At 49.2% G+C, this 24,752-nt stretch overlaps 1 protein-coding gene across 1 annotated transcript in view; it reads left to right on the top strand.

Moving 5' to 3' along the window:
- Nucleotides 1-24,752, top strand: part of MYO10 (myosin X) — a 179,969-nt gene that overhangs the window by 58,886 nt on the left and 96,331 nt on the right. Inside the window, 3 exon segments of the mRNA XM_015409567.1 lie at nt 12,320-12,507; nt 18,846-18,980; nt 23,161-23,302. Of these exon segments, the coding sequence (XP_015265053.1) occupies nt 12,320-12,507; nt 18,846-18,980; nt 23,161-23,302 (465 nt within the window).

Genomic DNA, 24,752 nt, shown 5'->3' with positions numbered 1-24,752 from the left:
GGAACTCTCTGCGGAACAACGTCCATGCCCTGCGGGACTTGATACAGTTCTGCAGGGCCTGTTCCGCCAGACATTTGGTTGAGGGCTGTGACGGGTACCATCTTGGCTGGCACTCTCTCTCCTCCCATCCACCCCCTCCTTCCCTTCCCAGTTCCATTCCAGTGTTCATAGGGAGCAGTGATGCAGTTGAGAACCAGACAGTGCCATTTGTGAACTGTTTTATTTAAAGCATTGAACTGTTTTATCTTGTTGCATTTATTTTGATGTATTTTAGTATTGTCGTTCATCACTCAGAGCCCTGAGTACTCAGGGGTAGAGCGATTCACGAATCAAAATTATAAATAAATAAATACAAATAAATGCATAAAACATTTGCCAGTCCTCTCTTATTTGTATTGTATACTTCTGGGAACTCTTATTCTTGTACAGAGGGCATGATTATATAAACCGAGATGTACAGAGGGTGTGATTATACACACAGAGAGATGTACACATGAGTTCAATTTGTGGTAACACAGTGAATTAAAATCTGTATCACGGATTGGCAGCCAAAGATGTTATTTCAAACTGGTATGTAAACTTCCGGTCCAGATGAAGCGTTTCTTTCCTCTTTGCCCACTTTTTCTTCCAGTTTTATTTCTAGCCTGCTTCTTCTCCTTTCCCAGCCTTCCGTGGCTAGTCGTCCCTGTCCCTCGGGCGACTCTTTTTCTCGGGCACCTGTGCTGTCCCTTGTATTCTCCCAAAGGTGCAATAATATCCCAAACCGTGTGTGGATGGATGCTGCATTTTGCTGTCCTAACTTAACGCCCCTGTCTCATTCTTTAAATTCCTGCGGGCTATTGGTGTGTCCAAAAGACAGCATTTAAAGTTTGATCCATAATATGCATGTTCAAAACTCAGCTGTATTGGGATTTTATGTGTGATTTTTAAGTTAGTTTGAGATGAATGATGAAATCTTAACTATTTAAATTTTAACTGGATGATTCTGTGGAGTCTTTGAAACTAGACTGTCCCAGGAATGCTAAATCAGAATGTAATCTGAAGCCATCCATGTTTGAAAATGTGACTGGTGGTTATTTGAAAGTCTTCGTCTAGAGGCCAAAGCAAGATGTATTCCCATAGTAAAATTACACTGTAATTTGTACTTGAATCAGAACCCAGCATCCAAAATTAGATATGCCAGTGGCATGTTGGTTATCTGGGTAGGATTACCGTTTGAGGGGGTGTCCAAAGTGCTGTTTAGATTGGCCTCTCCTAGAAAAGCTCTGGCTTACGTGGAGAGCATTGGTGAGAGAACCATTAAAGCCACATAAGTACACTTCTGAGGCACCTAAAGGGAAGGGCATTCAAATTATGGTGCTGGAGTTGTCTCTGACTGGAGCAGCTGCCCATGTATCCCAGACAGTCCGCCCAAAAAATAAGTTGAAAGAAGGTCAAAACAGAATGAAAGGGAGCTGCTTAAAAACGATGAGTGGGAGCTAAAACTAAGACCATTAAGGAAATATCTGATCTTTGACCAAAAGAGAGACATGGATAGTTCATGGGAGGGAGATCTCGCAGGTTTCCTCATCTAGTATTGCATTCCACCTTGTCCTGGAGGTGTCATAAACAAAGAAATCTATGGCTACTATGAAGGCAGTTTTGCTTCTTTTCTAATGTGGCACATTATATTCCAACTGCTGTTAGAGTTTTTAACTCAATGGTGATTTCACAACTTTTGTATGCTGTCCCTATATGGATTTCTGCTGTAGATGATTCTATTTATTTATTTATTATTGCATTTCTATCCCGCCCTCCCCGTGAACGGGCTCAGGGCGGCTCACAAACAGGGGTACCATGTGCCAAATATAAAACATTAAAAACAGAATAGAACAACCATATTTAACAGTAATAAAGTGCTCAGTGGTTTTACCCACTCAGTCGAATCAAGATGGTGGCCTATAGATGTTACCCAAGGGCCTGCTTCAGTGGTACCGATCTATCGCAGTACTGTGGCCAGAGCTTTATAATGGGCCATCCCATTACCCCGCTGTTACCACAAGACAGTTGGTGGCGGTGGTAGTGGCAGCTCCTAATTAAAAGCCTGGCGGAAGAGCTCCATCTTGCAGGCTCTGCGGAACTGTGAGAGGTCCCGTGGGGCCCTGATCTACTCCGGGAGCTCATTCCACCAGGTAGGAGCTGCCGCTGAAAAGGCCCTGGCCCTGGTTGCCAGAAGCCTGGCCTCCCTGGGGCCCGGGATCATTAAGTGATGTTGGGCCCCAAACGGAAAGCTATTGGCAAGCCAGTGCAGCACTTTCAGCACAGGCCGGATGTGCTCCCATCTAGGGAGACCCATCAGAAGCCTAACTGCAGCTTCCAAATTTACAACAAAGGTAGCCCCATGTAGAGAGCGTTACAGTAGTCTAATCTCGAGGTGACCATCGCATGGATCACTGTAGCCAGGTCGTCGTGGTCGAAGAAGGGGACCAGCTGCCGAATCAGCTGAAGGTGGTAAAAGGCTGAACCGGCAGCGGCTGCCACCTGGGCCTCCATAGTTAGGGAGGGATCCAAGAGCACTCCCAAGCTCCTAACCTTCGACGCTGGCACCAAAGGTGCCCCATCGAAGGTCGGGAGAGGGAACCCCGTCCCCAGGCCACCCCGACTCAGGCACAGGACCTCCGTCTTCGCTGGGTTTAGTTTCAGCCGGCTCAATCTAAGCCAACCAGCCACGGCTTGCAATGCCCAGTTCAGGTCTTCTGGGCTGGAGTCCGACCGGCTGCCCAACATCAGATAGAGCTGGGTGTCATCTGCGTATTGATGACACGCCAGCCCATACCTCCGAGCAATCTGGGCAAGGGGGCGCATATACGGTAGATGTTAAGCAACATTGGGGAGAGCACAGCACCCTGAGGCTCACGGCATTCAAGCGGGTGCCTCCGGGACTGCTGTTCCCCTAGCGCCACCCTCTGTCCCTGACCCTGGAGAAAAGAGGCAAAGCACTGAAGGGAAAGCCCCTGTATCCCCGCGCCAGTGGCAATACCTGTATGGGGCATACCCATTGCCAGCTAGCATGCCTTGGCTCCCATCCCATCCATCGATGAACTGGGATCACCAGTCTACATCTTCTCAGCTGTATCTGTACTGAGATCCTGCCCCGACACTGGAGTTTCTACCACCTCTGCCGTCAGCACCGACTCGAAAATGCCATAAGCAGACGCCCCTAACGACGACACAGACTCTTATCGCAATCGATATCAGCCCAATCAGTACCAAAGTCACCGAGAGCATTATCAGACTCCTCGGACCAGTCTAATTCATCTGACTCCTCCCATCACTCAGATGAGGAAAGCCCTGAGCACCCAGTCGGCCCCTCCCCACCGCAGAAGGTTTCAGAAGACCTTCCAATATTCAGAGGATCTAAAGTCCTATGGGGAATTTATTAAATGGATGGCGAACACGCTGACCCTATTGACGGTACAACACTCCCCCCCAACAGTCACAGACTCAGGGTTTTTTTCCATAAAGGTTTTATTTTTTGTTATAAGCATTTTTTACATTCCACCTATGCATTTATCCATACGTTAGAGTCATTAACCATCAACTAAGTTTTCTGTCCATACATACACCTTTAACCATCTTTTATCATGTACCTTTTCATTCTTATTTTGTAGCCTCAGGCTCAAATCATCCATTTGTGCTAATTCTAACATTTTAAGTGCTAGATCTTCTCTTGAGGGTATTACATCACTTTTCCAATTTTTTTGCCAGAAGTAAGCGTGCAGCAGTTAATATATATGAGAACAGGTATTTTTCTTGCTGATTATATCCAATCGGAAGCATATTAAGCAGATAAATTTCAGGTTTTAATGCTAATTTTTTCCCCCATTATTTCCTGCACTATTTTTCGTATCATTTTCCAATAACCCTGTATTTTGCCACAATTCCACCACACATGGTAGAAGGTCCCTACTTTGACATTACATTTCCAGCACTGGCTGGAACAACCCGGATAGCATTTAGCAATTTTATCTGGAGACCAGTACCATCTGTGTACCATCTTGTATACGTTTTCCTTGTAAGCTATGGCCCGCATATATTTAACCGAATTCCAGTTTTTGACATTGTTCGAATGGATACTTTGACAGCAATCGCCCTCCCGATGACTTCGGTCCTGTTGCAAGTGGCTAAGTAAGCTTTCGTCACAACGTCTGTCCAAGTGGATTGTGGAAACGATTAAGCTCTGCTACATGTTGGCCAAAAGGCCACTCCCGGGAACACTTCATGCGCACTCCACACACGCCATAGCCACGTCCACAGCCTTCCTGAAGGGATCGTCACTCCGTGATACCTGCCATGCAGCAACCTGGGCCACCCCTCACACGTTTGTGGGACATTATGCCCTTGATGTGTGTCTTCATCAGTGCTCTGCAGTGGGACGGTCTGTCACCCCCAAAGGGCTCTGGGCGGCTTACAGAGTGTCGTGTGTGCACACACTTTCTAGAATCCTAACTATGGCCACAAATTCAGGGGGATGGGAACCCTACCAGATACCTTCCGAAGGCTTTTTCCACAGATGTTCTTGCTTCTCCTTCCGTCTTTTTTCCGGGCGGTCACATGCCTCTTCGCGCAGTTCTTTCTTAGAGGGGGGACTTCAGTTAGCTGGCTTCCACAGCGGCCCCTGCTGGCTCGTCGGGCTTGCTGCACGCAGGCGATGGGGATTACGTCCTTCCAGCTCCAATCTCTCCAGTGACGCCGCGCCGCTGCTGACCTCTGACCAGTCGTTGTTCCGGGGGGCCGTCCCTTCGCCACTGCTTCTGCCGCTGTTTCGCCGCCATTGTTGTTACCGGTGCCACTATTTTCTCTCTGGAGCCACAGTTCTTCCGCTTCTTCTAGGGGAGGGTACCCCCCGACCGACTAAGGCCAGGTACCCATTTATCTACTCGCCATATAGGGCTTTCGAACAGCTGGGTTGGCTGAAGCTGGGACTAAGGTCGGGAGCTCACCCCGACCGCGGTGGGATTCGAACAGCCAGACAGCAGTTTCAGATAGTTACACTTTACAGGTGTTAATCACCTGCGCCACCGCTCGCAGCCTGTGTCTAAGGACCACCAGCCCCCTCCCTCCAGGTAGGCATTGTTTTTGCTTGCTACTCTCCCAGAGGTGTGATACACAGAGACCACAAAGAAGATAAACAGGTTGCTTACCGGTAACTGATTATCTTCGAGTGGTCATCTGTACATTCACACCACCCGCCCTCCTTCTCCTCTGCTGTCGGTCCTCTTGTTACTATTAGACAGATGGCGGCGGTCAGAAGGAACTGGCGGGATTGTCGTGCCCCTCCCATAGTCATGCGCACTGAAGCCCTGCACGTGACTGAGGAGCGCGCGCAATACCCTTTTGCTTTCAATTCTACTGATCGGGGTCAGCGCAGGTGCACTACCCCAGAGGTGTGAATGCACAGATGACCACTCGAAGATCATCAGTTACAGGTAAGCAACCTGTTTATCCCCCCCCCCCCCGTTAATCTTGTGGATCCCCCACTTTTTATCTCTGGATGGTTAAGGTGAGAAGGAGAAGAACTCTCAGTTGAAGCCTGACTCTTGATTTGTAAGCCATGTTTGTAGCAGAAAGGTATTAGCCCTGTCATAGCAGTTCCACCTCCTTTTTGTTGTTGTTCAGTCGCACAGTTGAGTCCGACTCTTCGCGACCCCATGGACCAGATCACGCCAGGCCTTCCTGTCTTCCGCCGTCCTCTGAAGTTGGCTCAGTTTCATGTTCGTTGCACCTATGACACTGTCTAACCATCTCATCTTTTGCCGTCCCCGTCTTCTTTGACCTTCAATCTTTCCCAGCAACCTCCTTGTTTGCCCCTAATTAATTACTTATTGTTTTCCCCTTTGAAGGCAGTCTCTTGGGAGGATTTTTCTAATTTGATAGACAAGAATGATCTGCAGCTCAGAATGTTGCTATGTGGAGTGAGTGTGGACCTGGACTCTGATCCCCCCGCCAGTAGGCAGAAAGAGATCTAAATCTCCCTTGCTCACCCTGTGCCAGCTTTGCAGGAATGATTTCAAAGGGTTACTGGTCTAGGAAGGGGAAAATGTTATCTGCAGTCTTAATGCACACACGTCCGGAGACTTTGTGTGTGTATGCATGTGTGCAACCAGTTACAGGATGACATGAGAGGGAGGATACACCTTCTTCTCCTTCTCCTTCTCCTTCTCCTTCTCCTTCTCCTACTCCTTCTCCTTCTCCTTCTCCTTCTCCTCCTCCTCCTCCTCCTCCTCCTCCTCCTTCTTCATGAAATAATTTCTGTCTTTTAAGGAAGACTTTAAAATGCACTTCGGTGCCGAACCGTGTCGTGCAGTGAGGTCAGCAAGCTCTTCTGCGACCCTAGAACATGATTACATGGTTTGATGTTTCCGTAACAGAAAAGGTTTGACCGGGTAGCAGCTTCTTGAAACGTATAATCACCCTGGCACGTTAAACTGTTGCTTTTACAAAAGACATTTGGCCTCAAACGTTTCACCTTATAATTAAGAGAGAGAACTGGACGGGGTCCCATCCAAATTAGCGTGAGACAAGAGAGAGGGCCGGCCACGCTGACCGCAGGGCTGGTAAATGAAGGCCGCTTGCCGGCAGGCGGCCGTACATTAGGGTGTAGAGGAGCAGGCTGCCGGAGAAGCGGAGAGGCAGGCAGGCCAAGTGGCGGGGCTGCCTCGGGTTTGCCTTTTTGTGCTCAGTTGGTGGTTTCCTCTGGGAACAAAGCGTTAGAATAAGTGGTCAGGGTGAGAAGAAGGAGAGGGCAGCCCCCTGCATCAAGTAGGCAGTGCTGCACAACTCTGTATGTTTGGTCCATGGCCACCGGAACTGGCAGCTAAAAACTGAGCCTCCATGTTCAAAGGCAGCATGCCCAGTTACAAGTGCCTGAGAGCAAACAGGGTGTGGTTTCTGGCCTTTGGATTCGGTTTGGGATGCTTCCAGAGATATCTGATGGACTGCTGATGGAGGCAGAGGTTAAACACTGTTCCGCCTAGGGCCGGTTGTGTGCTCTCAGCCTAACCTACCTTGCAGGGTTGCTGTGAGGGTAAAATGGGAGCGGGCTGGCCAGTGTGTGCCCCAAAAGCTCCTTGGAGGAAGAAAAAGGTTAAAAATGTGCTAAGTAGCTAGATATAGGGCTAACGTATCGGAAGACGTGTGCGTGCACACGGAAACTTACATCCAGAATTAAACTTGGTTGGTCTTAAAGGTGTCACTTTGAAGGTCAAAGAAGATGGGGATGGCAAAGGATGAGATGGTGAGACAGTGTCATGGATGAAATTGAGCCAACTTCAGAGGACAGCGGAAGACAGGAGGGCCTGGCGGGATCTGGCCCTTGGGGTCGCGAAGAGTCGGGCTCGACTGTGCGACTGAACAAAAAAAAAAAAGGTGTCACTGGATTCCAACTTTGTTCGGCTCTTTCAGACCAACATGATGACCCACCTGAATCTATCTTGTGTGTGTGTGTGTACATATTTCTATCCCCCCCCCCCAGTATTACAAACCACTTTTGAAACTCTGCTAGGTTTCAAAAATAGTTTGCTATGGAGGGGGGGAGGGGGGGTAGAGATGCTTTTCAAGACGTATTCGTTCAAAGACTTCTTGGGTGCTTAGAACTCGTCACAAGTTTCCTGGAATCCAGGCCAGAGCGGTAGGACTGGCTGTGGTTTGGGATAATTGTGAGGCCTGGAATTTGTGCGCTTCTGTCAGTTATTGGAGACATTTCACCCTTGGAATCTTCAACCGCTTTCGGGACATGTGGCAGACCCCCCCCCCCCTGTTTGTTTAAAAGAGAAGGCCTGGAGACTTTGCAAAGTGAGGAAGTTCTAAGGTTACGGGGCAGGATCTTCCAAATAGCTGCAGGGAAGAGAACCGCAAGTAACTCCTTTGTATCGCACTCAGCAAGCCATAAAATGGCTTGGCTGGTTTTGTAGGCACTTTCTGCAAGCTTGCTTCCCCCCACCACCACCACCAGAATCCCAATTTGTATGGAGTAAACACACTGATTGACTGAACTGCAGGGCACTGAGGTTCCTGCATGTGGGCCTCATGATGACTGGGGTGTCGAAGGAGAAAGGAGGCGGGAGGACTGACGGGGCGTGTGGGTGTGGGGGCAACCTGGCAGAATGTGCTGGTGCCTGACGGCTGTGCGCCTACCATTGAGGGCTGCCCCGTTCAGGAGATTTGGGGAGGAAGCCTGGGGAAGACGGGGACCTCAGTGGGGTCCCTCCAGGGGAGCTGGTCTCTGTAGTCTGGAGATGAGCTGTAATTCTGGGGGGTCCCCGAGTCCCACCTGGAGGGTTGGCGTCCCAGTCTGGAAGTCTGGCGGCATCCACTGAAGCTCCCACCGGTCTGCCGCCTGCATCCCAAAGCACGAGGAGACATTTCATTGCTAAGCTGTCACCTGTATTACCCCATGCTGTCAACTGTGATTGTGTTACTTTTTGTTTCAGTATGTTGTTCTGTTTCTTTCATTTGGCTCATAATCAGGGCTGTTTCTGGGCAGGAACGCACAGGAACGGAGTTCCGGCTGGTTTCCAAGTTGGCCACGCCCAGCAGGAACTCATTAGCATAATAGGCCACACCCAACTAGGCTTGCCAAATGTGCCCGGGGGGCGGGTAACCCCCCGCTTCGGAGCCCCCAATTCCCGCCCCGCCGGAATCGGGGCTCGGGGGGAACCCCGCCCCCGAAGCTGTGTCACTGGAGGTGACGCAGCCACGTTGCGGACGTTTGGGGCGTGACCGAGCTTGTGGGGGGGAAAACCATATGTTTTCCCCCCGATGAGCTCGGCCACGCCCCCAACGTCGGTAGCGTCTGACGTCACTTCCGGTGACGTCGCGGCGGCGCGCGCGCACACATGCGGACTGCTCCCGGACGGGACGCGGACTCCCCCGCCGGTGAGTGAAAATTATTTGGCAACCCTACACCCAACAGCAGAAACTCATTAGGATTGGCTACATTAGGGGTGTGTGGCCTAACATGCAAAGGTCTTCCTGCTACAAAAAAAGGCCCTGGGTTTGGACCACAAACAAGGTAAACAGAATAAGAAGCAAAAGGTGGGTGTGGCTGAATAAGCACACTTCTGGTAACATGGGGGTGAGGCCTAATATGCCAATGAGCTGTGCTGTCAGGGGTGTGGCCCAATATGCTAATGAGTTCTGCTGTTGGGTGTGGCCTATTATGCTAATGAGTTCCTGCTGGGCTTTTTCTACAAAAAGAGCCTTGCATAATAATGGTCCCAAAGGGGCACGTCTGTTCCAGTCATGGACAATCGTGTTGGGCACTTAAAGACGGCTGCTGATCAGTGCTGTTGGGACTGTGCCTCTTCCTAGAAGCCAAATCCAATTAGGCTGGCTTCCAATTAGTTGTGGTGTGTTATAAAGGCCCAGCTTCCACATGTGGATTGTTCCCGCCAGGGGTTTGGGATGGCCAATGGGCTCACACAGACTTGCTGGCATTTAGTGCAGGCTACCGTGGTATGAGGAATGAGCGGTGGCTCAAGTGGTTAAGACGCTGAACTGCAGGCTGTGGAAGATCGGTAGTTCAGCCGTTCGAGACCCGAGTGTGCCGCATGACAGAGTGAGCTCCCGTCTCCAGTTCCAGCTCCTGCCAACCTAGCAGTTCGAAAGCAAGAAATGGCAAGTAGATAAGTAGGGACCACTTCGGTGGGAAGGGAACAGTGTTCAGTGCGCCTTGGTGTTTAGTCATGCCGGCCACATGACCACGGAAACATCTTCGGACAGCGCTGGCTCTTCGGCTTGGAAATGGAGACGAGCACCACAACTCTAGAGTCGGATTCGACTGGCTTTCGAGCAAGGGAACCTTTACCTTTGCCTTTTTACAGTGGTATGACAGGACGCATCTGTGTAGGAGCTGCACAGTAAAGCTCATGTGACGTATAGAATTTCAGTGGCTCAGAGGAAGGTTGCTGTGGCACCAGTCGGGGGGGGCAGTGGTGTCACCACCTGGGAGAAGTGGTGGTTCCTCTGAACGGCATTGCCACTGTGCAGAGACTCTCTTCTCCTGCGAAAGACGTTACACCAGATAAGATCATGAACTCCTGGCATTGCCTGAAATGTCCCGTGGGTCTGCCATGGCTACGGACCAGGTCTAAATCAAATAAGATTCAGGTGGGGGGGGGGGGTCGCCGAGCTGGTCTGAAGCAAGAGAACACAGTTGGAGTCCAGTCGGGCACCTTTAAGACCCACGGAGCTGGGTGCGTGCACACGAAAGCTTCTACCCAGAATTAAACTTTGTCAGTTTTAAAGGTGCCCCTGGACTCAAGCTTCTGTTCTAAATCAAGTAAGGAATTTCAAGGACAAGAATAGAAAAGGGAAATCAGATTGTTTTGAGCAAAAAGAAGAAGAGAGCTGCTCTCAGGAGTTGCTTTCCTTTTAACGGGTGGCTTCTGAGACAGGATCTTGCCAGTGGGTGTTGACAGTGTGATTCCCTTTTTGCATGCGGTTACTTCAGTGCTGTTTTTCCTGGGCAGCAATATCACTCCACACAGTACTGTTGAGGCGTTAAACTCTGGATCAAAAATCGGGCAGAGCTTATGCTTTATCTGTGTTGGTAAAGGACAAGAAAATATGTGAGTGTCTCATGTCATACTAACTGGGTGACTTAATTAACTGGGTGACTACTAACTGGTCACTGCGTCTCAAAAAAAGATGTTATAGCATTGGAAAAGGTGCAAAGCAGGGTGACCAAAATGATTAAGGAGATGGAACTCTTTCCCTATGAGGAAAGGTTAAAGCACTTAGGGCTCTTTCGCTTGGAGAAACGATGACTGAGGGGTGACATGATTGAGGTTTATAAGATTATGCATGGGATAGAGCAGGCAGAGAAAGAGGTACTTTTCTCTCTTTCTCACAATACAAGAACTCGTGGGCACTCCATGACATTGCCGAGCAGCAGGCTTAGAACAGATAAAAGGAAGTCCTTCTTCACCCAAACAGTCATTAACATGTGGAATTCACTGCCACAGGAAGTGGAGGCAGCGACAAGCACGGACAGCTTCAGGAGGGGATTGGATAAACAGATGGAGCAGAGGGCCATTAGGGGCTCTTAGCCACAAGGCACAGAGGGAACACTCTGTCTGGGGGCAGTGATGCTCTGTCTTCTTGGTGTTTTTTTGGGGGGGCAAGAGCGGGAGGGCTTCAGGAGTTCTGGACCCCCTGGTGGCACCTGGGTTTTGGCCACTGTGTGACACAGAGTGTTGGATGGGATGGGCCACTGGCCTGATCCAGCATTGGCTTCCCTTATGATGTCCTTATGTCTGGGGGCAGTGATGCTCTGTCTTCTTGGTGCTTGGCGGGGGGGGGGCAAGAGCAGGAGGGCTTCTAGTGTCCTGGCCTCACTGGTGGACCTCCTGAGGGCACCTGGTGTTTCTGGCCACTGTGTGACACAGAGTCTTGGATGGGATGGGCCACTGGCCTGATCCAGCATTGGCTTCTCTTCTGTTCTGTTCTTATGTCTGGGGGCAAGAGTCTTCTTGGTGTTGGGGGGGGGGCAAGAGCGGAAGGGCTTCTGGAGTTCTGGCCCCACTGGTGGACCTCCTTGATGGCACCTGGTATTTTTGGCCACCGTGCGACACAGAGTGTGCGACTGGAGGGGCCACTGGCCAGATCCAGCATTGGCTTCTCTTCTGTTCTTATGTTCGTAAGTACACATGCTGAAGTTGGAAAGATTCCATCATTTGTTTGTAAATTTATTCTGGGGGGGGGGGGGAATGTTAAAATGTATTGTCCTGAGTGCTAAGTAACTTCCAGGTAGATGGAAACAGTCACAGCATTTGTTTTTAAAAAGCCACTACACAAGCACTATGCACACAGTTCAGCTTCACGAGTGGTACGCACAGTACAATATCAAAAGCAACAAAAGGTGTGGAGGAGGGATTAATGCCCTGGAAGGCTTCTCTGGGAGTGAGTGAAGCAGCAGTATCTTTTTGAGTGGTTGCAGTATCTGTGAGCACAGCCTCCCAAGAGAGGTTATTCAGCACAATCTCTGTTGAAACACATGGGAGGGATGGAATGCATCCACGGTCCACTGGAGCACCGAATTTCTTAAATCTTGATGTACAATTTGTAGCCCTAGCTGGTGAAATACTGTGCTAACCATTTCCTTTGGAGGCCAAGAAGAACTAACCCACTTCTGTGTTTTCCCCAAGCGCTGGGTGTTTTCTTTGCTCACACACACTGTACGCCGTGCCTCCTCAAATATATTCCCACCCACCCCGTGCCTTTTCATTGTGTGTATAAAGTCCTTAAACCCCGTGTCTGTCTTTCCTCCCCCCCCCAGACTTACATCGGCTCCATTGTTGCCTCCGTCAACCCCTACAAGATCATTCCCGGCTTGTATGACCGCACCGCAGTGGAGCTGTACAGCCGGCACCACCTGGGAGAGATTTCACCTCATATTTTCGCAGTGGCGAACGAATGCTACCGCTGCCTGTGGAAGCGCCATGACAACCAGTGCGTTCTCATCAGGTACCCACACAGAGGTTTCATTACTCCTGTTGCTGAACTTTGTGTGTTTCAAAGGGAGGCGAGCCCGGCCAGAGTTGGGATGTGGAGAGGGGGAAGGTGCTCTGATTCTTTCCCCCGAAGCGCTATTCATCACGAGCTTGGTGGAAATGCCGCTTCGCAGCGTGATCTCAATTGCTCCTCGAATGACGAAGCTGCCTCTGCCCGATACGTGCCCTGTGGCCGTTTAATGGAAAATGTCTTGAGCTTCACACACACCAGCCCTGGCCTGTTCTCTTACATCCTTGTTCTCTCGCCAAACACTTTGGCGCCCCACTGGGTTGTTGCTTGCTGTGCAGAGGATTAATTTGTCACTACTGATTCTTAAATAGGCACGTCCCACCCACCACCCACCCCACCCCAAAAAAAAGACTTTTGGGAAGCCCGTAAATAGCCAAACAACAGTAATGACAACTCCTTGAAGGTGCCTGCTTGGTTTAATCTGCTTAATTGAACTTGCTTGGTTTTTCCTCTATTGTTTAGCATCCCTGTGCGTTCGTTTAATGAGGATCAAATAGTTTCCTCGGCGTTGATGTTCATTGGTATTCTGAGCGGAGCCACTGCAGTAACTTTATTTATGGGGACTGGCGTGGATGTTGCGCCACGCTCTCCCCGTGCCTTTTTGTCCCATGCAGATGACATCGGTTCCTTTGTAGTTCCAGCCCAGACAGGCTGATGGGGAATCAATGGCTGTTTTTAATGAAGGGTTTTTTAAAAAACATATATGCTTGACGATGCATTATAACTAGCAAAGTGCCAGAAAAAAGGGGTGCCTGCTGAGAAAAAATCTGCCGTTCAGAAGCCAGTTTTGCACACGGTGATCCCTGTTTGGAGTGCAGTTCTGAAGAGGAATTCAGAAGGGGGAATCGGTGTTTTTAATGGAAGACCACAGCAAAGCTTTCCCTGTCCTGGGACCATTTTAAACGGCCGGGAGGGGTCACGTGTGAGTGACTGTTCCCCTGTGAACAAGAACTCCCTGCGTATAGCCCTGACCTGGATAGCCTAGGCAATCCCAACCTCGTCAAAGCTCACTAAGCCAAGTATTTGGATGGGAGATCTCTGAGGAATACCAGGGCCAAGAAGCAGAGGCAGGCAATAGCAAGCTACCTCTTTGAAATGTCCAAGCCCCACTAGGGTTTGCCAGAAGTCAACCATGACTGGGGCTTGGACATTTCAAAGAGGTGGCTTGCTATCGCCTGCCTCTGCTTCTTCCAGGCACACATACACCCACACACATACACACAAAATACTCACCCCCCCCCCCAAAAAAAGGAACTCCTTGCGTATAGAATAGCATTTCAGGAAGATGGCTGGACTGGAACCTTCCTTTTCTTGGCATCCAAACTTTCTGTGTGAAAGTCTAGAGGAACAATCAGCCTTTGGGGTGGGCGGGATATAAACCCAAAAATAAATTAATTAAATAAAATAAACACCGCAGACAGGAGAACCTGCCATCTTGCTAGAGAGAATGCCCTCCATTGTCCCGGGATCTCCAACAAGGAGAGACGGAGGACTGGAGCGACAATATAGCTAAGATTTTCTGGAATCATAAAATTTGGGGAACCAGTAATATCTATCTCCCCGTCGCTCAATGTCTAACAGCCTTTGTTTTACCATTGCTTTAGCTTGATCATGGGCTATTTCTAGGACAGTTTGTGTAGAAAATCCTAGATTCCGCAGCTTTTGATGTACTGCCTTTACCCAAGAAGACTTAAAATGATCTCCGAGGACTGAAGGTGTCAGACCCTGTGGGACATCATTTGACTTGAGCCAGAAATTAATAGAGCCTCCGCTTTGACAAGGCGAGATTCTAGACCCAAGCTTGCATTGGAGACGCAGCTAGGTAGTTGGAATATTGCGCTTAAAATTTTCAATTTGACCCGCTCTAGTGGAGCAAAGCAAGAAGAAGGTGGGCCAAGTGTTGTCCCAAGTAAAAGTTGGGATGGTATTTGTGCCTGGAGTAACTTAAGGGCTGGTAAATAATGCCCTCCTTTAGTGTGCAGAAATTTTGTGATGCCCTGGGCTGATTTTTGAGCCATGGTGGCGACATGTTCACAGTGGGCACTTTTGGTCCCAGACAGATGGATCACCCCCCCACACACCAGTGTTCCCTCTAAGCTGAGTTAGTGTGAGCCAGCTCACAGTTTTTTAGCCTCCGGCTCACACATTTTTGCCTTCACTCAGGAAGGAGGGCTCCAGAGCAAACTAATTTATGCAGTCGCGAAATCGCTCGCTCACAACTTTCATGCCAGTGGCTCACAAAGCAGAATTTTTGCTCACAAGACTCCACAGCTTAGAGGGAGCATTGCCCTCCCTACACACACACACACACACACACACACACACACACCCAAGTCCTTGCTCTAACCTGTGTCCATTGATGCTGCATGTCCTTATTTTCCGACTCTTGCCAAAATATATAATTTTGGGGTTTTGATAGTTAATTTCTAGTTGGTTCACTTCACAATTTATGGGGCCCCATCCATCCCATTACTATCTCTTTAAAAAAAATTGTGGGGTGAGACATGAAGGAAGCATCTAGAAAGATGGCGCCAAGAATATTTGTTACAGGATCAAGCCAAGCGTGTTCAATGAAAGCAAGTCGCTACAGAGGACAGGCAAAGCTTGAGTGTAGGATGGATCCCTGCCAGGAAGGTGTGGGTGTGGAAAGGGGTCCTTGGGGCCGTCAAACACTTTTGCTTTTCCATCACGGAGACGGCAGGAAATCCTTTCAACGTTAATGGGGGTGGGGTCTGTTTTTGGCAGGGGCTGATGAAAATGTCAATGTCGTCTTGTCAGTGACTGATTGTGTTCCAAACACGGTAGAAACCGTGTTTCTGTCGATATTCTCTCATCTGTGTCCCATGACAAACATGGTTCACGGTAGGTGATGCTATTGGCACTCGGACTTCTCAACAAAGGTCTCTCAGTTTCCATAGTGTTGACATGTTTGTCACCATGTTGGAAAAAGTTTCCATTGCATAGTTGGTTCGGACCCCTTTAAAAAGGACCGTGTGTGTGTGTGTGTTTGGCATGGAGGCATTTAAAATGTTTCCCAAAGCCAATTCTCCTTTACTGTTGTCTTTGCCAGTGACAATGCTTTTAATGGTGGGCAGCAAGGGGAAATGCATTAAAAAAAATAAAAGGCTGTGGGCTGGTGGTGCATTAAAGAGGTGAGCAGGTAGGGGTCAGCCGTCTGTCACATCACCCGCAACCTGATTCCTTTAACTGGAGATGCTGTGGATAGAACACACCTGAAGCCAGGGCCGGCCCAAGGTGTTTCTGCGCCCTAGGCAAGGCTCGCTCGTGGTGCCCATGCCCCCTCAGCACAGATGCCAACCTCCCGGTGGGGCCTGGAGACCTCCCAGCTGGCGGCCTCCTTGCCCGCCCTCTCCTCCCCCGGAGTTCCATTGCCTAGGCTGGACGCCACCGGCCAGCCTCCAGCAGCTTCCCAACCCTTGCCTGGAGGTAGGTGGGCAGCCGACCGCTCCTCTGTCTCCCAGAGGGAAGATGAAGCCCGCGCGGGAAACGCCGGGTGGGAGACAGAACAGACCGTGGAGGGCCGCCGAAGCCGGGCTGCAGGAGCCACGTCACCTTCCCAGCTTGCCGGCCGGTCATCGCAGCCCTCGGTCCCCAGCGCGACCTCAGGGAAGGAGGAGGAGGATCCTCTGGTGTGTGCGTCGTGCGGAGACCCGGGCGCCCCCCGCCTCTCCCTCCCTCCGGGCAGGGCCAGAAGCTGCCGGCTGAGGCCTTCTCTCGCGCTGTCGGGGAATGCCCGGCCTGTGTTGTTTTTCAAGCCCGGGTCAAGCCCTTCAAGGAAGGGAGTCGACAGAGTGGAAGGGAAGCAGCTATGGACGGTCTCTTCCTTTGCTCACCCCCTACTGATGTCAGTCTCTCTGTCCTTTCTCAGCATGTTCTTGGGGAAACGTTGTTGGGGGGGGTTCTGAATTTTCTTTTTGGAAGAATCGCAGAGCACCAAGGTTAGGGGAGCTGGCCCCACAACATCCCCAACAGATCCACACCAGCCATACCTTGCTTAAGAAGGGGACAGACAGATGGTGGGGATGGGTGTTTCCCGTAGGATTAGGAGGGACTCGTTGCATTGTGTCTTTCCTAGCCCAGAGGCCTTCAGCCTTTCCAGACCCTGGAATGCCATGGGGTACAATACCGCAGAGTCCACACTCCGAAGCAGCCATTTTCTCCATGGAAAGTGATCTCTGTAGTCTGGAGATGAGCTGAAATTCCAGGAGATCCCCAGGTCCCACCTGGAGGCTGGCATCCCTGGGTACAATGCCATGGAGTCCACCCTCCGAAGCAGCCATTTTTCTCCTGTGTAGACTGGAGATGAGCTGGAATTCCGGGGGATCCCCCAGGCAGTGTTCCCCCTAAGCTGAGTTAGTGTGAGCTAGCTCAGAGTTTTTTTAGCCTCCGGCTCACACGTTTTTGCCTTCGCTCAGGAAGGAGTGCCCCAGAGCAAACTAACTTATGCAGCAGCCAAATCGCTCGCTCACAACTTTAATGCCAGTAGCTCACAAAGTAGAATGTTTGCTTACAAGACTCCACAGCTTAGAGGGAACATTGCCTTACCCCTTGAAAATGAACAGGTCCACAGGATAGGCACAGTATGGAAAATGAGTCTAAATTCTCCCCTTGGAGTACATTTCTCTCACTGTCCCACCCCCACATGCACCATGCATCTCACATGCTCCTCCGCAAATAAAGACTTCATGAACCGACAGAGATCGTGTTAGTTCTTAAAGGCAGCTGGCTCCCTCTGCTGGATACCTTTCTTTGTGGAGATTTTTGGAAAGTTAGTTCCACGCCACAGTTTTAACCTGAAATCTTTGTGTTTCGTGCACGTTCCTTTTACAGCGGGCCTATCTAGGCATTGTCATCAACCCGTCACACTCCACATTTTCTGCATTGCTTCTCTGTCTGTCTTGGGACCTGATTTTGGAGGATTTCTCCCACCACCACCTATTTATTTACTTTGTCTTTCTCCCCCCAGTGGCCGCCCAGAGCAGCTTACAGTTTTCTCCTCTCCTCCGTTTCATTCTCACAACAACCCTGTGAGGTGTGTTAGGCTGAGAGTGTGTGACTGGCCCAAGGTCACCCGGCCAGCTTCCATGGCAGAATGAGAATTCAAACCTGGTTCCCCCAGATCCTAGTCTGATACACCACCTCCCGAGGAAGCCTGTTCCACTGAGGAACTGCTCTAACTGTCAGGAAGTTCTTCCTAATGTTTAGCCAAAAACTCTTTTGATTTAATTTCAATCCGTTGGTTCTGGTCCAACCTTCTGGGGCAACAAGAAACAACTCCGCACCATCCTCTACATGACAGCCCTTCAAGTACCTGAAGATGGTGATCATATCACCTCTCAGTCGTCTCCTCTCCGGGCTCAAGATACCCAGCTCCTTCAGCCTTTCCTCACAGGACTTGGTCTCCAGACCCCTTGCCATCTTCATTGCTCTCCTCTGGACACGTTCCACCTTGTCTATATCCTTCTTAAATTGTGGTGCCCCAAACTGAACACAATACTCTAGGTGAGGCCTAATCAGAGCAGAGTAAAGTGATACCATCGCTTTGCGTGATCGGGACACTATACTTCTGTTGATACAGCCCAAAATCGCATTTGCCTTTTTAGCTACCGCATCACACTGCTGACTCATGTTCAGTGTATGGTCTACTAAGACCCCCTAGATCCATCTTCGTCGTGGTCTCTGTGCGTCACACCCATGGGATCTAGTGCGCCTAAACTGATCTGATAGGTGATGTACAATGCCTCGAAGGGATTTTCGTGCCTCAGCCCCTGACTTGCGCGGGAACCCCTACTGACCAACCTTTCCTTCCCCACTGCTGTCAGTCTTGGCTCATATTCTCTGATAGGACAGCGGTTAGAAGGAACTGGCGGGAATGTCCGTGCCTTGTCCCTCTGGGCTTGCGTGGTCAGGGTTCCCACTGAGGCGCGAAAATCTCTTTGAGGCTTTGTACATTACCAATCAGATCAGTGCGGGCGCACTAGATCCCATAAGTGTGAATGTACAGATGACCCCTCGAAGGTCATCAGTTACAGGTCAGCAACCTGTTTTTTTCCACACATACTACTGCCAAGACAAGTCTCCCCCATCCTATAATTGTGCATTTGATTTTTCCTACCTAAATGCAGAACCTTACATTTATATATATATATATATCTGCAATTTAAATTAAAAAGCATTCACCAGATATTGATAAATTTGAATGTCTGGCATAGGAGGTTGTGGGTATGGATGACTAACCTTATTGTGCTTTTGTTTTCCAGTGGCGAAAGTGGGGCTGGGAAGACGGAAAGCACTAAACTGATCCTCAAGTTTTTGTCTGCCGTGAGCCAACATTCGCTGGAACTCTCTTGTAAGGAGAAGACCTCTACTGTTGAACAAGCAATTTTGGAGAGCAGGTATTTATTATGCGTTCATAGCGTCACCTACATTCCACAGTGTTTCCTCAGAGTCAAAATTATAATATGGAAAAAAGCTGTAGAAAGAAGACATTTCAAAACAGACCATTGCCCATGGAAATGTTAAAAACAGTTGCAGTACTAGAGACGGGAACACCTCGACAGGTGCTTTCCATGTTTAAGGTTTCCAGAAAGACAGCAAATGTCTGTTTTCAACAGACAGACAGAAACATCTGCACGTTTTGAATGCATCACCTCTTTTTCAAACTCAGGTGTAGCTGCAGTTCTGATTTTGTTCTTAGAATTTTAACATTCACTTCTCTTTGTTTTCCTGCGATAATTTTTGGGAAGATCAACACTTTCTCCCGCTGCATTGATTATCATAAAAATTCAGTGATGAGACTTTGAGAAGCTCACTCATCAGTACATAGAAAAATGCACTCACCTGTATACGTCTGTTAATATTTTCATTTCAGTGTGCAAATTGATTGAGATCTAAAAACAACATCGATCTGCTAAATATCTGTAGCACTGAATAGAAAAACATTTTAAGCCTCACACAAGGAGACTTAAATGCTGTGCTCGTTATAACCCAGGCTGCTTGACTTGTGGCCCTTTGGGGGTATGCAGCCTACGATCTTTGCGCTGCCATCTGAGAGATGAGTCGCACAGACGTGTGTGTAGGAGTCTGAGTGTGCTCCTGATGGTTTGCCGTTGCCGTACATAGGACTTGAGTTATTATAGATTCTGTTTTAGTAACATCTCTGTGAAAAAAACAACATATTGTCATAATGGGGTGGCAGAGCAGAACAAGAACCAAAAGGCCCTGTTAGGATAGACTGTGGAAACTGGCCAAGGAGATAACCGTTCTCTGTACGCAGAAATGCTTTGTCGATGTCTGTGTCCTTTTGGAGAGCGAACGGCTTATCTCGAGGGTCCACAACATGGTACCACGTGAGTCACGTGGCGTCTGTGGACTCCTTTCCTGGTGCCCACTGAGTGTTCGTGGAAAGTGGGCAGGGCCATGTGGGTCTTTTGCCCAGCAGGACTTCTGATCGGCTGTGAAAAGGTTTAAAGCCGTTGCTTGGGCAGCAACTGCCTCCACAGCTCAAGGATCTGTACTGCGTGACTGACGGTGTGCATGAAAGAAAATATTGTAAAGCGCTCTGTTCATTTTAAAAGTCATTCTGCTGAACAGAGCTTTTGCCGGAAATGTTAAAAGAGTTACTATTGGAGTTACGCATGACCTCACTCCCCGACATTTTGAAGTTGGCTCCACCTGTTTTGGCAGACATTTTGCAGTTGCCCCCACCCACCCTGTGGCAGAATTCCGAAGGCGTCTGCAGGCTTCAGAAGTAAAACTGACCCCTGACTTAGCGTATGCCTCTCTTACGGATGCAGACCGTTAGCCATATCTGAAACAACCGCATTAGTGGTGTTTGGCAGATTAGACTGTGGCTATCCGACAGCCCCCAAAAATGCTGATTTGGGGGGGGAGCCATTTTTGGATAGCTGAATCACTAGCCCCCTCAGTGATAGGCTGAGAAAATACCTGATAAATACTGATAAACTCCCTGGTTGCTGGCTTTGGGGGGATTTCCCACAGCCACGACAAGAGCCCAGGAGTCAGGGAAGTGCCAACTGGAACCACCAGGCCCAAGGCAGACACTGGCAGCCTCACCATGGCAGCACTGCATCAACAGTGTGACCAGAATGGTGTTGTCAGGGCAACCTTTGTTGGGCATAGAGCCCTGGGGAGAGATGGCCTGTGGAGGGCAGAGCAGAACACACACACACAAGGAGGAAGAGGAAGAGAAGAGATTGGATTTATACCCCGCCCTTCACTACCCAAAGGTGTCTCAGAGCGGCTTACAAACTCCTTTCCCTTCCCCTCCCCACAACAGACACCCTGTGAGCAGTGTTCCCTCTAAGCTGAGTCAGTGTGAGCTGGCTCACAGTTTTTTTCACCTCCGGCTCATACATTTTTGTCTTCGCTCAGGAGGGATGGCTCCAGAGCAAACTAATTGATGCAGTAGCCAAATCGCTCGCTCACAGCTTTAATACCAGTAGCTCACCAAGTAGAATTTTTGCTCACAAGACTCCACAGCTTAGAGGGAACATTGCCTGTGAGGTAGGCGGGGCTGAGAGAGCTCTGACAGAAACTGCTTTTTTTCAAGAACAGCTCTTATCAGAGCTACGGCTTGCCCAAGGTTATCCAGCCAGGTGCAAGTGGAGGAGGAGTGGGGAATCAAACCCGGTTTTCCCAGATTAGAGTCCGCGCACTTAACCACGACACTAAACTGGCTTGTGCTCAGTCAATGCCCCCCCCTCGGTCCATCAAGGTCAGTAGCCTCTACTCAGACTGGCAGTAGCTCTCCAGGGTCTCCTCAGGCTGAGGTCTTTCACGTCCACTGCTGCCCGGTCTGTTTAACTGGAGGTTCTGGGGGTTGAACTTGGGACCTTCTGCATGCCAAGCGGAGGCTCTTCCACTGAGCCATGCCCCTCCCCAAACCAGAGCCAACCCAAGTCTTCCTTAGGGTTATTTAATTGGAAGAAGGGCTGGAGAGGATCTGCCTGGAGGTTCGTGTGTGTTGTGGAGCTCACCATGGGGGACAGAACAAGACACCTTCCTGTCCTGATCTGAGGTCTGCCCAAGCAGATGTAGGGAACATGGTCCGAGGAGTGGCCAGCAAGGCAGTGAGAGGCCTGGTGTTTGCTTGCCTTGGAGAACGGCAAGAAGGAGAACGTTGCTTGGAAAAGAGACTGAGGGGGAAAAGTGGATCAAGAAGGAAATGTTGGATCAGCAGCTGAATGGATGGCTGTATTGAAGGAAGACATAGGATTAGCCAGCAGTAGTCAGTATTTTGATTCCTTTCTTCCAATATTAGGGATGGGCACGAACCCACAAACGAACCCCGGTTCGAGCATGAACCAGGAGAGTTCATGGTTCACGAACCAGGGGTTTGGGAGAATGTGTCTCCCACAATCTGCCCACAAACCTCCATGTTTTTCATGGAGGTTTGTGGGAGATACGTTCTTGGGCTCCGACAGCATTTAAATGCCTTTGGAGCTTACTTCCAGGTCCGGCAGCCCACCTGGAAGTGAGCTCCAAAGGCACTTAAACGCCTTCAGAGCTCATGACCAGCCTGCAGCCCCCACCCTTGTGAGCTCCGGATGCATTTGAATGCCTTCAGAGCTTGCTTCTGGGTGGGCCGAACTCCATGAACCACAAACCGGTTCGTGCAGTGGAGGAGTTTGTTGGAGGTTGGGGGTCCGTGAGAACCCTGAACCCTGAACCTCCATTTTCCTGGTTCATGCCCACCCCTAGTCTGTATGTAACTGTGTGAGAGGATATGGAGAGATTTGGGGGAAGCAGCCAGATTTTTTGTTTGGGGGAAGGATAATCTGTTTGTATATGATAATTAGCATCAAAATATTAGGGTAATGTTAATCCTTTTATTCTGTAAGGTACGTGTAGTTGAGTAACAGAATCCGTGTTGGTTTCTAACTTTTGATCTCTTGTTCCAATTTTTTAAAAAACTAACTTTGGTTGCCCACCAGGCTGTTTGATGTAAAACTGAGGCCTGACCTAGTTTATCATGTGGTAAAATTTACAGGGATGCACCATCTCTGATGGAAGATCGGGAATTACCTTTCCCCCCATTTGCGCCTTTTTTTCTGTTTGTTCGTTTATTTCGGCTCGTATGACCAATGGTCTCAAGCACATCCACGACATACAACATACGTATAAAATACCAAAGCAAGAATTTAAAACTATACATTCAAATCCAGTTAAAATATAAGCAATATAAAAGATTTAAAATATAAAGCAAAACCAACAATGCAGCCCTAATCCTAGCAGCAATTATTTACGCCCATTTGAGTATCTCCTTGGCCATTTTAATGAAATCAACATTTAAATGTTGGAAGGGAAGAGGTTCTAACCTCTAGCCATCTCTCCTTGGCCTGCTTTTTTTTAAAAAAAATCCCCCCTCCACCCTTCCCAGACAGGAAAATTAAAATACGGTATTAATTCGTTACCTGGAATGTGAAGCGCTTCAGTCCAAGGACTAAGCATAAAGGCGCTTTACACAGAGCAATACTTTTTAAGGACAGGTGGAACAAGACTTGTTGATACTGTTGTGGCACTCACTAATGAACCCTTCTTATTTTTTCACAGCCCAATCATGGAGGCTTTCGGCAATGCAAAGACTGTTTACAATAACAACTCAAGTCGCTTTGGAAAGTTTGTCCAGCTGAACTTCTGTCAGAAAGGCAACATTCAGGGAGGAAAAATTGTAGATTGTATCCTGTGGTTTCTGTGACTGCCCCGGTATCGCAGCACGATGACACCCTCTGCCCGCCCTCCCGCATTTCCCCTTCCAAAGGGTTGGATCCAGACTGCACTGGCAACTTCCACTGACGGCCCTCTCCACCTGCAGACCACTCCTCACGCCGTTCTTTAGGGTCCCCGGGGAGCAGGGTCAGGGAGGGCGGGACATAAATGTAATAAATAAATAAATAAATAAATAAATAAAAAGCCAAAGAAATCGCCATCAGGCTTATGGCATGACATCACTTCTGGGGAAAACTCATAAGAGTCTTCGGTCTTCTCTAGGAATCACAGGAAATGCTATGGTTTTACCCTGGAGGTTCCAACAATACCTAGAGAGGCATGACATCACTTCCAGGTTTTCCCCCAAAGAGATGGTGCTGATAGTGCGCTCGCCCCCCCATGTCCTCTCCTTCCCAGACTCCCGTGCCTGGAAACCCTTATCTAGAAGCAGTATTTTGTAAAAATCAGTAAAGGAGGGAGGCAGGGAATCTCTGTTTTGTTTAGTCTGGATCCAACCCATAGATATTTAAGTTGCAATGTCAGGGTCTTTTAAAATCTGTGGCTTGGTTCCAACCAGTTTTCCCACTCATGAAAAAGACCGGCGAGGTCACCTTTGACCTCCCCCCCACACCAGGTCTCGCTGGGGATCGTGAGACCTGCATGGACCAAACCCATGTGGTTGAGTGGGGGGCTATCCAACACCTACCTCTGCAGAATGTCACAGACAGCTATGGTTAATGCATCAGAGCATCTTAAAAGTAGGAAAGAGCAAGAGTCCAGTAGCACTTCAAAGACTCACAGAATTTGTGGCACAGTAGGAGCTTCTGAAGAAGTGTACTTTGTTGGTCCTGAAGGTGCCTGGCTGGACTCAGATTTTGCTCTGCTGCTTCAGACCGACATAGCAAAGAAGAAGAGGAGATTGGATTTATACCCCGCCCTTCACTACCCAAAGGAGTCTCAGAGCGGCTGACAAACTCCTTTCCCTTCCCCTCCCCACTACAGACACCCTGTGAGCAATGTTCCCTCTAAGCTGTGGAGTCTTGTGAGCAAAAATTCTACTTTGTGAGCTACTGGCATTAAAGTTGTGAGCGAGCAATTTGGCTGCTGCATAACTTAGCTTGCTCTGGAGCCATCTTTCCTGAGCTAAGACCAAAATGTGTGAGCCTGAGGCTAAAGAAAAGTGGGCTAGCTCACACTAACTCAGCTTAGAGTGAACACAGCCTGTGAGGTAGGCAGGGCTGAGAGAGCTCTGACAGAAACTGCTCTTTTTCAAGGACAGCTGTGCCAGAGCTTGTGACAGACCCACCTAAATACTGTTAAATGTACTTTAAGAAAAAATTGTCCCCCCTCCCCAGCTTTTAATGAGTGAACAAAAATGTTCTTAAAGCAAACCTGACAGGAAATTGTTATGTAGGGTATTTTTGTGCCCCACATTC

The sequence above is a fragment of the Gekko japonicus genome, unplaced genomic scaffold (assembly GCF_001447785.1).
Source record: "Gekko japonicus isolate JY-2015 unplaced genomic scaffold, Gekko_japonicus_V1.1 scaffold1501, whole genome shotgun sequence".
NCBI classification, from domain to species: Eukaryota; Metazoa; Chordata; class Lepidosauria; order Squamata; family Gekkonidae; genus Gekko; species Gekko japonicus.
Note: the sequence above shows the minus strand (reverse complement) of the source record. Positions and strands in the feature narration are given on the sequence as shown.